The sequence below is a fragment of the Peromyscus californicus genome, unplaced genomic scaffold (assembly GCF_007827085.1).
Source record: "Peromyscus californicus insignis strain IS unplaced genomic scaffold, ASM782708v3 Scaffold_6__1_contigs__length_162567912, whole genome shotgun sequence".
NCBI classification, from domain to species: domain Eukaryota; kingdom Metazoa; phylum Chordata; class Mammalia; order Rodentia; family Cricetidae; genus Peromyscus; species Peromyscus californicus.
In genome coordinates, this window is record NW_026294584.1 from 18,025,049 (window position 1) to 18,039,129 (window position 14,081).

At 51.5% G+C, this 14,081-nt stretch overlaps 1 protein-coding gene across 1 annotated transcript in view; it reads right to left on the minus strand.

Moving 5' to 3' along the window:
• Positions 1-9,570, minus strand: part of Cdk6 (cyclin dependent kinase 6) — a 210,833-nt gene extending 201,263 nt beyond the window's left edge. The window contains exon 1 of the mRNA XM_052720182.1: positions 9,230-9,570. Within this exon, the coding sequence (XP_052576142.1) occupies positions 9,230-9,462 (233 nt within the window). The 5' untranslated portion in view covers positions 9,463-9,570. The remainder of the gene's footprint in view (positions 1-9,229) is intronic.
• Positions 9,571-14,081: the final 4,511 nt, after the last annotated feature.

Here is a 14,081-nt window from a genome sequence, read left to right on the forward strand (position 1 = left end):
TGGCCATTTCCTGAGGCTCTATCTCTAGAGCATGGTTTCTCGCCTCTTGGCCCCACCGGCAAGCCCTGATATCAGGCAACCACTTGTCTCTGGGTCTCAGAGTCCCTGGCCCGTTTCTATGTGACAATACACGGGACAGCTTTGCACCTGCTTAGCCCTTGGCCCCTGCTCTTTGCATGATGACTCAGTGAGCAGGTTGTGCCTCCTCAATCCCATCCTCCCAGAATTTCTGGGACACTGGAAATTCCAGGCCTCTGGATCTTATCTTTCTGCCTCACTCATGGGAACTACGCCTAGCTCTCCCCTGGGATGTCTCTTGGAAAACCTCAGACCTTTACACTCAGCACCCGACTTAAGGGCTTCTACACTTATCCGTCTTTGCAGTCAGACCTGGCCCCAGTACACCTTAATCAATCAAAATGGCTGCCTACTGGCAGTGTAGGTCCCAATATTATACAGGACCTTTGGACCTTTTGCCAGCAATTGGGTAAATGGAAGGCAGTACCCTAAGTCCTAGCCTTTTCTTACCTTAGCTCCAAGCCTTCCCTCTGTTCTTCCTGTTCCTCCACTCACATCCTCCAGGCTATGCAGTCTGAACTAGAGGAACCCTCCACTACTCTGGACCCTGCTAATGAGCCCCCACTCTTCCGACCTCAGTGTACAACTGCCCCTTCAGCTCCTCTAGCCCCTCCCCCTCTCCGTAACAGGCTGCTCTAACCACCTGACTCCAGCACCCACTTTCACTCTCCGTTACTTGTTCTTGCTCCACCATGGGACCCCCTCCATCCCTCTCTACTCATTCCAACCCTGCCACAGTTCTCCCTATGTGAGAGGTTGCCAGGGTGGATGGACTGGTTAAGGTACATGTCTCCTTCTCATTAAGTGAACTCTCTCAAATAGAAAAAAAACTGGGGTCTTATACGTCTCTTTTTTCATTAAAGAATTCCAATGTATCACCCAATCATATAGTCTTTCCTTCCATGGTATCTATATGATCCTAGTTAACAACCTACTTCCTGAGGAACGCAAGCGAGTTTGGGAGCAGGCTGGAGCACATGCAGACCAAACACACCAGACTAACACAGCACACCTGGTGGGGGGCTGAGGCGGTCCCCAACCAGGATGGGTCTTTAATACCCCAGGGCGCATTCTAGCTAGGGATATTTACAACCTGCCTCCTATCCGGTCTCTGTAAGGCTGCCCTTAAACCAGTTAACTATGAAAACTCCAAGAAATTGTTCAGGACAAACAAGAAAACCCCACTCAGTTCCTATAACAACTCACAAAGGCCCTCTTACAGTATACTAATCTAGACCCCTGAAAACCCAGAGGGCAGACAACTCCTTATGACCTATCTCTTTCCCCAGAGCTTCCCTGACATTAGGGCCAAGCTTAAGCATCTGGAGAGAGGACTCCTAACCCCACAGGCAGAAATATTAGGGCTGGCCTCTAAGATGTACCACGGAAGAGATGTAAAAGCCCTGCACACAGAAATAGCAGATGGTGGCCAAGGCCATTCAACTGGCTTCAGCAACTGCCTGGGCTCCCTTGCCTCCTATGGCTCAGAGTCCTTGCTTCAAACGTGGTCAGGAGGGTCACAGGGCCCGGGCCTGCCCTAATTCCCGCAGGCTACCCAGGTCATGCCCAAGGTGGCACCACGAGGGACAATGGGCTACTGACTGCTCCCGTGCCCCTTGTGGCATAGGGACATCAGATGCAGACCACCCTCCAGCCAACCTGGCCATGGACGGCTGAAGGGACCCGGGGCTCCCTCGACCCGACCAGTGTCATCTCTGACATGGAGTCCCAGGTAGTCATCACGGTCTCAGCTCAGTCCATCTCCTTCCTCCTGGACACTGGGGCCACTTACTCGATCCTGAGGGAGTTTTGGGGGCCCACCTCTCCTTCTCATCTCCCTACTGTCAGGCGAGGAGGACAGCCTTACCTACCTCACCAGACCCCACCACTCAACTGTATTTTCAGGGGTATTCCTCTCATTTCTTCCTTCCTGGCGGTGCCAACTTGTCCCATCCCCTTACTGGGAAGGGATCTTTTAGCCAAAGTGGGAGCCTCTATTTCTTTTGCTCCCCCCGCCATTCACCTGACCCCAGATTCACCAACACCCCCACCCCCCACCTCGCCACTCACCCTACTGGTTCCAACACTTTTCCTTTGCCGGCCTCCCAGGTGGACCCCCAGTCTGGGAGACCCAAAACCCCTCTATAGCTGAACTCACTCTTCCATCACAGTCCGATTACAGGACCCTGCCTGATGCATTACCCAACCTCTGTACCCACTCTCACTCCAGAGCCTCAGGGGACTTAAACCTATCACCTCTGACCTCTTAAGAAAAAAACTATGTCAACCCACATCTTCTCCCTTTAACACCCCCACACTAGAAGTTAAAAAGCCCAATGGGACCTACCACCTGGTTCAAGACTTCCGGCTCATTGATTCTGCAGTGGTCCCCTCTATCCCATGGTGCCTAACCCTTACACACTCCTTTCCACTATCCCCTCCCATTTCTCAGTTCTGGATCTCAAGGACGCTTTCTTCTCTATCCCTCCTCCCAGCACCCAGTCACAAAATATCTTTGCTTTCACCTGGACTGACCCTGACACCCACCTCTCCACACAGCTTACCTGGACTGTCCTATCCTAGGGGTCTGGGACAGTCCACACCTTTTTTGCCAGGCCCTGGCCTCCAATCTACTCTCCTTGTCTCTCCTCAAATCTAAACTCACACACAGTATGTAGAAGACAGTCTCCTTTGTAGCCCACCCCTACACATTAGCCAAACACACACCTCTGCTCTTCTGAATTTCTTGTCCAGCCGGGCTATAGAGTCTCACCCTCCAAGGTCCAACTGTCCATTCCTCAGGTCACCTACTTGGGACTAACCATTACCCCAACCCACAAAACCATTACCTTGGATAGAAAACACCAGTCTGTCGCAGTCCCCTCCTCTAAATAGGAGATTTTATCGTTCCTAGGAATAGCTGGCTTCTTTCGTTCCTGGATCCCCCTTTTCCCTCCTTGCCTGCCCCTTATATGAGGCCGCCCTTGGCTCCTCACATGAACCCCTTCTCACTCCATTACTAAGCCCTCTCAGAAGCTCCCACAGGCCCTCCTCCGGGCCCCAGCACTTCATCTCCCAGACCTACCCCGTCCCTTCTCCTTCTGTGTAACAGAAAAGGAGGGATATGCCCTTGGGGTCCTAGGTCACCAACTGGGACCTTCCTTTGTACCCACAGCATACCTGTCAAAGAAACTAGACCTCACCACCCAGGGATGGGCACCCTGCACACGCACTTTAGCAGCTGCTTAACTCCTCATTCGTGAATCATAAAACTAACCTTTGGGCTACCCACCACTCTCTTCTCTACGACCTGCCCCATCTCCTTCCTTACAAACTCTGCCTCCTCTCTGGGTTCTCTCCAGGTGGCATGAGTAGAAGATGCCACACTTACTCTCCATCTTTTCAGTATCTCAGATCTTCTTCCTCGACCAAACACTGGCACTCCCCCCATCTCACTCTTGCACTGAAACAGTAGAGGAACTACTGCCCCACCCCTCACACACACAGGAGGACACACCGCCTCAGGACATCTACACCTGGTACACATGGCAGCTCCTTTTTTCATGAGGAGACCCAAAAAGCAGGCCATGCTATTGGTGAAATTATTAAGGCCACTCCACGTAGTTAAAAGGAGATTTATTTAATGGCGTAACTTACAAACGACACCCCTTCTCCCTTAGGTTTCATAATTCTCAGGGTTCTGGATGATGGTTATAGGGGTTGGAATTTCCAGATCAAAGCTGGAATGGCTACCCACTACACCATGCCATAGTGTCAGATACTGAGGTGGGTGAGGGACAGGCCTTCCCTGCCTATGCCACTACCCAACAGGCTGAACTGATAGCTCTCACGCATGCCTTCCAATTGGCACAAGAACAATCCCTAAATGTTTACTCAGATTCTAAATATGCTTTCCATATCCACCTGTCCCGTGCTGCCATCTGGAAAGAATGCAGACTACTTACAACAAAAGGAAGGTCCATAACCAACTCAGGTCAAATTATGGCTGTGCTAAAAGCCTCCCCTCTCCCCACAGCTACAGGGATTATTCATTGCTGGTCTCACCAGACCAACAACTCCATCATCTCTAAGGGAAATAACCGAGCTGACGAGGCAGCTAGAGCTGCAGCCTTCCTAGGCCCAGACTCACCTCACCCCCTACAGGGAATCCTTGCACTACAACCCACACCCCACTGTTACCCCCTGACACTCTATCTACACACCAGCTCTTTCAACCTGATAGCCAGGCTCTGGCTCACTTTGTCAAGGCCCACCTGCAGCCCACCCCTGAGGACTTGCATTTCTTAAGAACTATTATTGCCTCTTGTAAAATCTGTCAAATGTCAGACCCTAACTCCACATACCATAGTCCCCCTTTTCCTACCCACCAGGCCAGAGGCTCCCTCCCTGGGACAGACTGGCAACTTGACTTTACCCACATGCCCACAGTCAGAAGAGGGTCCTCGTGAACACATTCTCAGGCTGGCTAGAGGCATTCCCAGTCACTACCAAAAGGGCTCAGATAGTCTCTGCCATTCCCCAGTTTGGAAACCCCGCCTCCCTCCAGTCAGAAAATGGTCCTGAATTCACCTCCCAGATTTCCCAAACGCTATCTGAAATCCTCAACAATTGGCATTTTCATACCCCATACCATCCCCAGTCCTCAGGAAAGACAGAACGAACTAACCACTCCTTAAAAAAACACCCTTGTTTGTTATCCTTTTATTTAATTGTCGCTGCCTTTTAAGCCACGGCTGTCTGAATCAGCAACTGCAACTCTGCCCTTACCAGTGGCGGTTAGGCCGCAAGGGCCGCTAACCAAAGGGAATTCTGTTCCCTCAGGCTCCAACTCTTGGAAGCTATGAAGGGAACTTATCTAAACCTCTCTCCCTCTAAAGAACTCAAGACTCGAAGGTTAAGGTGGAATTCTGCTCTTCAGAGAGGCTGAAGAGCAAGTAGCTCACCTCCTCTCCTTGCTCACATCCTCCACAAAGCCCTGGTGTGTCTCCTCACCCCTCTTTATAAACTTCTCACCTGGCTCTGCCCTACCACTTCCTGTCAGCTAGTTGCTGCCGCAGTCTCCTGACCGCAGGTGAATTTTATTTAATCAAACACATCTTTGCATCATTAAACAAACACTCCAGGGCATAAACAAAAGTAACACACCTTGAAATAATATTCTGCAACAAGACGGTGATGCTGCTGAGGTGATGAGAAAGGACCAGGTGCTTTAAGGTTTGCTTATGTGAAGATAGGAAATCCTAAGTGGTGATAAGGAGAAAGTGATCTGAGGTGCAGAAAAGAATGAAGCATGTTCCAGACTTCTCTCTCGATATGCTACTGTTGCATTAAGATTCCAACAGTTCATAGCCTTAACATTAATGGATGGAATTTTGATAAGCTATTAATCTAGCTTTGGCAGAGTACAAACCACTATACTAAACTACTATATTATCTCATCCACAGGCTCAGGATTTTAAATCCCCTTTGGTTGCTTTCTAATGACTCAAAGGCATGAGTATATTGCCTTTTCTACAATGTGGATTTCAGTAGAGATTATAAATAGTGGGAATGCCAATGTGTCTAAAACTTATCTTTTAGCAAACTCAAAAAATTCTTCTAAGCTCCAGGGACTCGACTTGGATCTACCTAGAACAGGTCAGATGCCCTCCAGACTCTCACTTTTCGCTCATCTTGGGGCTCTCCTCCCTCCATTACCAGGAGCTAAGAAAAAAAAAGTTTTTCCCCTAAACTTAACTTTTATCTTCTGCCTGCCAGCATCTTGCCAGGTCCAAGTGGTACTTGACGGTTCCAGAGCCTGGACAGCAGTGAAACCACCAGCTTATCCAGGATGCCACCTCAGCACCCCAGCTTTCTCAGGTCCCCCAAAGATGACCAATATCCCCCAGGTCAGCAGGAAGCAGTGTCAAAAACGTGGCGCCCTCATTCCTGCCTCACCCGCTACCCCTAACTCCTCACCTTTTTATAACAAACAAAAGGAATGTTAGCATTCAGACAAGTTACGCTGGCCTGCTCAGGGTCCTGACAGACCACATCAACTACAGCCACTATGTCCCTATGTAGTCCCCATGCACATGCACTACACCCCCTTAAAAAGCAAGCTCCACCCACCCCTCCCTTTCTCCACTGCTTCTCCCCAGAGGACTGTCTCTGGGCCCTTTCTTTCCCTCCCCCAATAAACCTCCCAAGTGAGTTCTGTTGCATGGTGTGACTTCTCTCTCCCACCGTTAATTACAACACTTTCCCTGCCATAAAAGCTGAGAGTCCCTCTCAGAAGAGCGGAGTTGTGGTGCAAATAAGATGCTCCGTGAGGCTGAGTTGCAAAGACTCTGGAGACCAGACCAGCTGTCCGCAAGAAGCCAGCGGAGCTGCCTGGCAGAGGTGTAGACCAACTGAGGCACCTGGAAAGGACACTCTCCAACCTGTTGAGCTACCTGCAGGCTGTGCAGTGTGCTCCAGATTCCCAGCTTTGTGAGCTGTCACCTATGCTGGGTGGGCTTCGGTGATGCAGCTGTGTTTGAGACATGACTGCTCCTCTAAGTAAGCCCTCATCCACATTCCTGTAAGTAACCCCAATAAAGCTCATTGGTAAACCAAGCTGAACTTTGGTGGTATTTGTACTCTGGTCTGTAGTGAGCTTCCTATCTGGGATGAGTAGATGAATGTGATGTGTCTCCCCAGGTAATGTTTTGTCACAATAGCCCCCGAGTGTCTAAACATGAATCTGACTTGTTCTGTAAAAACGTCAGATAATGATGCCTTCTTGGGAATCTGTTCTAGGCCAAGAATCTGATCATCTCTGACATACTTAGGTACCTGAGTGCCTTTTAAGTTTAGAGGGATTTCACCTACATTCTCTCCCACTTTATCCTCACAACTCTAAGTAAATAGGTGTCATAAAAGGTAAAAATAAGTTTAGAAAGCATCTTTTACTTTTACTTATGAGTAGATCCTCCAGAAATTCACAATTCAGAATCCATTTATGGGGTCAACTAAAACTGTTTAAGGACATGCCAATCTCAAGAGGATAAGACAGGAAGTAGAAATGACCTAGGTAGTCGGACTCACCAGCACAACTCAACAGCCTTCTTCTTTTACAAGAATTTATAATGGATTGCACTAATGAATAGGTTATGCAAGGGTGCTTGTTCAATGGCTCTTCATTGGAAGAACATTATCTTATTTGCATATATGATAATCACCCTTAACTGGACCCTCCACAGGCAACAGACAAAATGAAATTTGGTATTCATGTTGGTGAATCGTAAATCTTATTAATCTTATCAATAAAAACCAGGAGTCAAACATTGGGGTAAGAACCTGGAAGATCAGAGAACAGGGAGCAGCCACGGTCGCTTCCTACCTCTTCCGTTCCTCAGTCCAAAAGGCCAAGATCCTCTCTCCACCCTGCCTTACTACTTCCTGTCATTCTCTGTCTCCAGACCTCTGTGGTTAATCCTGGTCAGCTAGTGGCTGCTTCCCTGCTTCTCTGACTCCAAGCAAGCTTTATTTGTCAGAACCCAATCAAAATGTCATGCAACATGTTGGAATCCATCCTTTGGTATAGCTTCACTCCTCTAGTGAAGTAACTGAGAGTCAACATGCACTCTGCTTTTGCCTCCATTATCACAGACCTCCTTTTTAACACACACACACACACTATATTGCTTTATGTAAATTCTGACTTTCTAGAAGTCTCATTACCTTTTGTTACCACACCCCATACCCCTGCCACCTAGCTAAACCATTGGTATAATGGGGTCCTATCTTTACCATGTCTTTTTACTTATTTATGTGTTATGATTCACTGCTGCATTCTGGACTTAGTCTGACTATACTGGGAACAAAGCACTACAAAAAAAACCTCCCAGGATTCTGTAGACTCCCAGTTTGCAAAGGGCTTGGTATTTCAAAGGTCAGTCTTGGGTCTCTCCGTTTTGATGACTAATGTTAAATTGTTTGACTTTCTACAAAAATATTTGGCTGTGCTTATTTACATAATTTCATCCCCTGGGCACACAGTAGGCACATATTTGTTGTACCGAATCCCTACAGGAATGAGAAGACAGGATGAAGATGCCAAGATCATGATTCTCCTAATCACAAAGAGTGGAGTGAGAATGGTAAAATCATCACCTAATTTGTAGAAGGGTCTCTGTGCATTCCCTTTTAACTGTGAGCTATGCATCTGTTTAAAATAAGAAAAGGATGAAAGGCACAGTGAGGAAATCCCGGCACCCCTGAGAAAACACCATTATCCTCACCACAGACGCATGTACACACTTTCTTTTAATGCTAGTTACTTCATAGGAGAGCTGGTTAAGAATGCCTCCCCACCCACTTGCACAACTCTTCCAGGGAAAACAGAGGCTTTAGAATCTAAGGAGTATCACATCGTAGACCCTTGGGAGAGGCAGTCGAAGTTAGACCATACCACAGATACTAAATGATACAATCAGATAACGGTTTTAAGAATGCTTTCCCCTCCCATCCTTTCCTCCGACTCTCCCTCCCTTTCTCTTTTTAGACAGGGTCTTTGGTAACTCAGGCTGGCCTTGAACTCTGGATCTTCCCCGCTCAGTGTTCCCAGCACCCAGCCTTACAAGTTTTTTCAAACAATGTTTAACACTAGGAGTCAGCATTGAAACTTCTTAGATCATCAGAAGTCCTTATTCTGCCTCTTTAAATTAAAAAAAAAAAAAAGCCACCACTATGGATGTGATTGGCAAACACCTTCTTACACATTTCTGCATTTTCTTAAACTTTATTTGTATTAGGCTCCACCCTTAAAGTTTCCTTCTAATTACCACAAGCTGGATACCTCTCTCATTCTCAGACTTAGCCCCCCAGACTGGAAAAGTGAGTAAGTGCTTGAGGGACGTTTCTGGGTTGTCTGGTTTTGTCCCTAAAAGATACCCAATTCACCCCACCCACGACCTCTTAGGGCAAGCAACAGAGCGAACGCATTCAGAGTTGTGTGCTGCAGACACCACAGGTCTCCTTTCCTGCCCTGTCAAGGTCACCGGTTCCATAGGCAAAGCTCGATTCTGACTCTAGGTGGGTCACCAGCCGCCCCTGCCCCTTTCCCGGCACCTTCCTGGACCCCCGACTGCCAGGGCTCCCCGCTCACCTGACCACGTTGGGGTGCTCGAAGGTCTCCAGGTGCCTCAGCACCGCCACCTCGCGGATGGTGGAGAGCGGCATGCCCTCCTCGCTGGTCTGCACTCGCACGCGCTTCAGAGCCACGAAGCGGCCGCCGTTCTTCAGGTCGCGGGCCTTGAACACCTTCCCGTAGGCGCCCTCGCCGATCTCGGCCACGCACTCATACTGCTGGTCGGCGCGGCTCAGGCTGTCCTTCTCCATGCTGACTGGACGCTGCCGGCGCGGCACGGAGGGTCCGGAGTGTGCGCTCGCTGCCTGGACGCCGCCGGGACGCCCGGAGTCGGAGTCGCGGCCGCCGGGCTGGGCAGAGCGACCTCCTCGCCCGCGGGCGAAAAGCCGGGCGCAGCCGCCGCGAAACTCCGCCTAGCCGAGTCGCTGCGCCGCCGCCGCCGCCGCTGGAGAGCGCCGATCCCTCCTCTTCCCCCTCCGCAGCGATTACATAGTCTGCCCACAATCTCTGCACCTAGGAGGAGGAGACGGGAGGACAAGGAGAAAGTGCGATCAGACAGCCCCGGAGACTTCCACCGGCTTCCACCGGCTCCCCTCCTCCTCCCCTCTCCTCGCCCCGGCCCTCCACCCGGCTGCCTAATCTTGCCCGGTTTCTCGGAGAAAAGCCAAGTTACTTTTTCTTGCCCAGCAGGGCTCGTGCAGTCTTCGCGAGGAGAGGTTGCAGGGGCCCCTCGGGGATGAGCGCCGCGCGGGACGCAGCGGGACGGGAGGGGGCGTGCCGAGCAGCCCAGAGTGTGCCGGGAGCGCGGGGGAGGGGAGGCGCCGGGCGCGTCAATGTCACGGCTCAATATTTACACCTATACGGTTGTTCTCGGCTGCCCTCCCCGACTCCGGGGGCCTGGACGTGCGGGGGACGGGGCGTCTTGGGGGCGTTCGGAAGCGGGTGTGAGGGCGCCGGGGGCTTCACCCGTGTGGGGCCCGCAGAATGGGGTTGGGGCTCTCGGGACCCTGTAACCCGATGCTGGGAGTACGCGAGTAGGGGTGGTCAGACATCTGCTCGGAAATTGCTTCCTTTCTTTCTACTTTCAGTTTTTCTACCGAGAGACATTTAAAAGGGACTCGCACATGCAAACGGTCTTTGGGGTATGGCCATCTTAGTGGGAGATAGAACTCTGCCTCCGACTCGGAGGACCTCCCTGGTGGAAACTCAGGGAGGACAGACCATCTGGTAGGGGAGGGCTGGGGCTACTAGGGGTGGGAGAGCGAGGGGCCCTGGAAGGGGAGGAGTGTCGTGCCCCCCACCCCCGCCCCGAGATCACAAGGGTGTTGGGAAGGGAGGTCCGTCACACTTTCGCTCGTCCTGAAAGCGTAACTTCGGGGACTTTGCTAACCGGGACTGGTCCTTAAGTTTTCAGCTGACTTCAACCCGTGCAACCGGGTTGAAGCAATCGCCCTTACGACGGTGGGGGTGGGGGAATTAACGTAGGACTCCCGGGTGCGAAGCGGGGCTGCCCTTGGGTTGCGACTGCAGAACCTCCGCTCCGGTGTCCTGAGCGCCTGGAGGTCGGTAGCTGAGAAGGTCGCTCGGCTCCCAGGCGGCTGGAGGCCGGGTCCCACGCGCGGTCGGGCGTCCCCCTCCCCGCTCAGTTATTAGGGATGACCGAGCGAGCCTTCCCGTCCCACGGCGGCCTCAGCCTAGGCTGGACCTTGGCCCACGGCAGCCGCGTGTCCGGAACCCTCGGCGTGCGTTTACCTGCCCCGCACCCCTCCTCCCCCGCTCGCCCTTCTGCCTGGAATTAGCGAACACATGGCGCGACCCCCACTGGGTGCCGGCCTAGCATTGCGCGGCCAAGGCAGAGACTCTCTCGGCTCCCTTGAGAGCCTTCCTGAAAAGCTGCGGAAAGGACCCCCAGACCTCGCCCGGGGGTCCGCGCCAGGTCGAGGGCCACACAGGTAGCGGGAGCCGCGGCCTCGGCGCCCGCCCTCCCCCTCCGGCCGCGTCCAGCCCAGGCTCCCGGAGGCGGCAGCCGTCCCACCCCCGCGGGCCTGCACCCCCCGGACCGGAGCGGCGGTGCCTAGCCCCATCCCCTCCTCCACTTTTTTGTTGTTGTTGTTGCTTTCCCACGCTGGCTGAATGTGACTTGACCCCATTTCAAAAAAGTTTGACATAGTGCTTCAACATTTCCGCATTCCTCCGCGACTACAAAGGCTGCAGCCGCCTCCTTCTGCTTTCTGTCTCTGCTCTCTGTCTTCACACTCAATGAAATCCTTCATGAGCCTCTGCCGAAGCCTTGCCAAACGCCGCAAGGGTCGCCACCAGCGCAGCGAGGGGAGGCCGCCCGCGGGACCGCGACTCGCGCGTGTGCGCATACGCAGATGCGCCCGCGCAGATACGCCCACGTGCACAGGGACGAGTGCGCCGCGGAGCCCCCGGCTGCTCTTGGCCAGGGCGTGCATTTGAACTGCAAAGCTTTAAATAAGAAAAGTAAACTTGGGCCAGGAAGCAAGCGTGCGTGCTCGCGGGGGCTTCAACCCCGGTGGGCTGCGTGCACTCCTCCGTGCATAACACGCCCGCGGGGTCGCCAGCAGGAAGCCTGCGTGAACGTTCATTCCTTAGTGGGGAAGACGGGGCCCGTACCCACACCTCGGGAGGCTGCAGAGGGAACTTGCCCAGGGGAAATAAACGTGGGGCGCGGAAACACACTCTCAATCCCACCCAGACGGTGGCATTTTCAACCTTCAATGTGACTGTCCAAGTAGAGTCCGTTTGGAGAAGTTCCATGAGAATTGAACGTATGGGTGTTTGTACGCACGAATCTATTCAAGCTGGCACAGGACCCTGGTTGTGGGGGTGTCCCCGGTGTGGGAGGTCCCTCTCGAGACCTCTAGCTCCCCCAGCTGACCCCCATAACCTACCCAGTCTCAGCTGGTAAGGGGTTAATCCAAGCGGATTCCGAGGGGCCACACAGTCCCCCACCCTCCTTACCCTCACCCACCCACGTCCTCGCCGGGGACCCCAGCCCCTCAGCCCACCCACGCGAGCCCGTGGCTCCTCACCTGCGGGCCAGGGGCGCCGGCCTCTTGCGAAGCTGGAGTGTCTGTCTGTCGGTCTGTCGGCTCCCGCACGTGCTCGCCGCGCGGAGCAGGTAACTGACTGCGGCCCCAGCGAGCAGCGCTCTGCGGGCAGGGGGTGGGCACTGCGGCGGCGGAGGGCGGAGGGACGGCGGAGGGCGCCGCCCGCGGGGAGGCTGGGGAGGCTGGGGAGGCTCGGGGCTCTGGCCGCGGCTGGGGGCCCGAGGCCAGGAGGCTGCGCGGCGGGGCGGGGACCTGCGAGCCTCGGGGGCCCCAGACCCACCCGGAGGCGAGTGTGCAAATTAAAGCCTTCCGGAGCAAGAGAGCGAGGCCCAGCCCGGGCTGTGCTCCCCAGCGATCGGCTCGGAACCGGGGGCCCGCAGGGCGGGGGAGAGTTAAAGGAAAATTTCCGGTTCTCACTGCAACTACTGGAGTTGGGGCGGGGGGGGAGGATTCTCGCGACTGAAAAAAGCTGCGTGAAAGGGACCGGGTGGGATGCGTCGTCGGGAGTCGGCAGGGTTTCTACACCCGAGGTCCCCCAGAGTTGGGGTTTTGACAGGGTGAGGCGGGGGTTATCAGTCGGGTGAGAACGGATGAGAAAAACACAAAACAACAGTAATTATGAGGGGACCGTGGGGCGGTAGACAGCAACACTTTCCTACACGCAAAAATCGGGAGAAGCTTGGCAGGATGCCGTACAGAAAAGAAAATACTAATCGGTCCAAGCACTTTTCACTTTCAGCATGAGCTACATTTGTTTTGTTTTCTTTCACTTCCTTTCGGCCTCAAAAAGCCCTATCTATCTTTTCCTTTTGGACAGACGCTATGGTTTGGAAATTGCCAGGCACTCTTGTGGTTAACGATCTACTTGAAGGGGCTGGCGGGGTCACAATTATTAAGTGGTTAGAAACTGTTGAGGGTTCACTAAGGTATTTCTGGGGAGCTAAAAAGATTCAATTTCAGTATAAATAACAACTGTAAAATAATAGACACACTCACACAAAAAGATGAGTGCTTAATTTAAATGCTTTATTGGGATTTTGAAATTTGAAACTTTGTAAGAATGTCTCCTTTACCTGAGAAAAATTGGATGCAATTACTTCAGGTGAAAATGAGATTTTTGGAAGGTGGGGGGGAGAAAGGTTTTCAAGACTTTCTACAAAGAGTAAAAAGAAAAAAAATAGCTGTCTTTGGAAATAATTCGATGTTTTCCAAATTCTGTATCTGTAGAAGACTTGAAACTTTTAAAAAATTTAAGGCAAGAGAAAGTACAGGAGGGGGAATTTCTGTAATTTGTAGAAATATCAATACCAACAAAATTCTGTTTAAATTGTAAATATTACTTGTATGGATGTTTTGCTTTATACTAGACCATGTTACTAATTTCACAATAGATTTTTTTGCCTTTATAAAATTAATTCTGTTACAGTGTGAAGCAAGGCTACAGAAATAAAAGTTACTGTAGAAAACTGCAAACAGTTTGCAGATGCATTGTAATAATTTTTCTTAAATAATAAAAATGAGTAGTGATGTGCCTTTAAACTTAACTTAGAAAACACATTTTTGTGTTTGAGTACATCTTATAAAATAAAACCCAGTTTCTGAGCAAATTTTGTTTATAATTTTCAACATATCATATACTCAAAGTAAATTATTATATCTTATATTTATAAAAGTGTTGAATTACTCCCAATCACTGGGCTCTGAGCTGGAGATACAGATGGAACCTCTCCATTTTAATGACTGCTCACACTTCTCAGTGCTTTTTAAAACAAGATTTATTTGCTGGTAGTTAATAT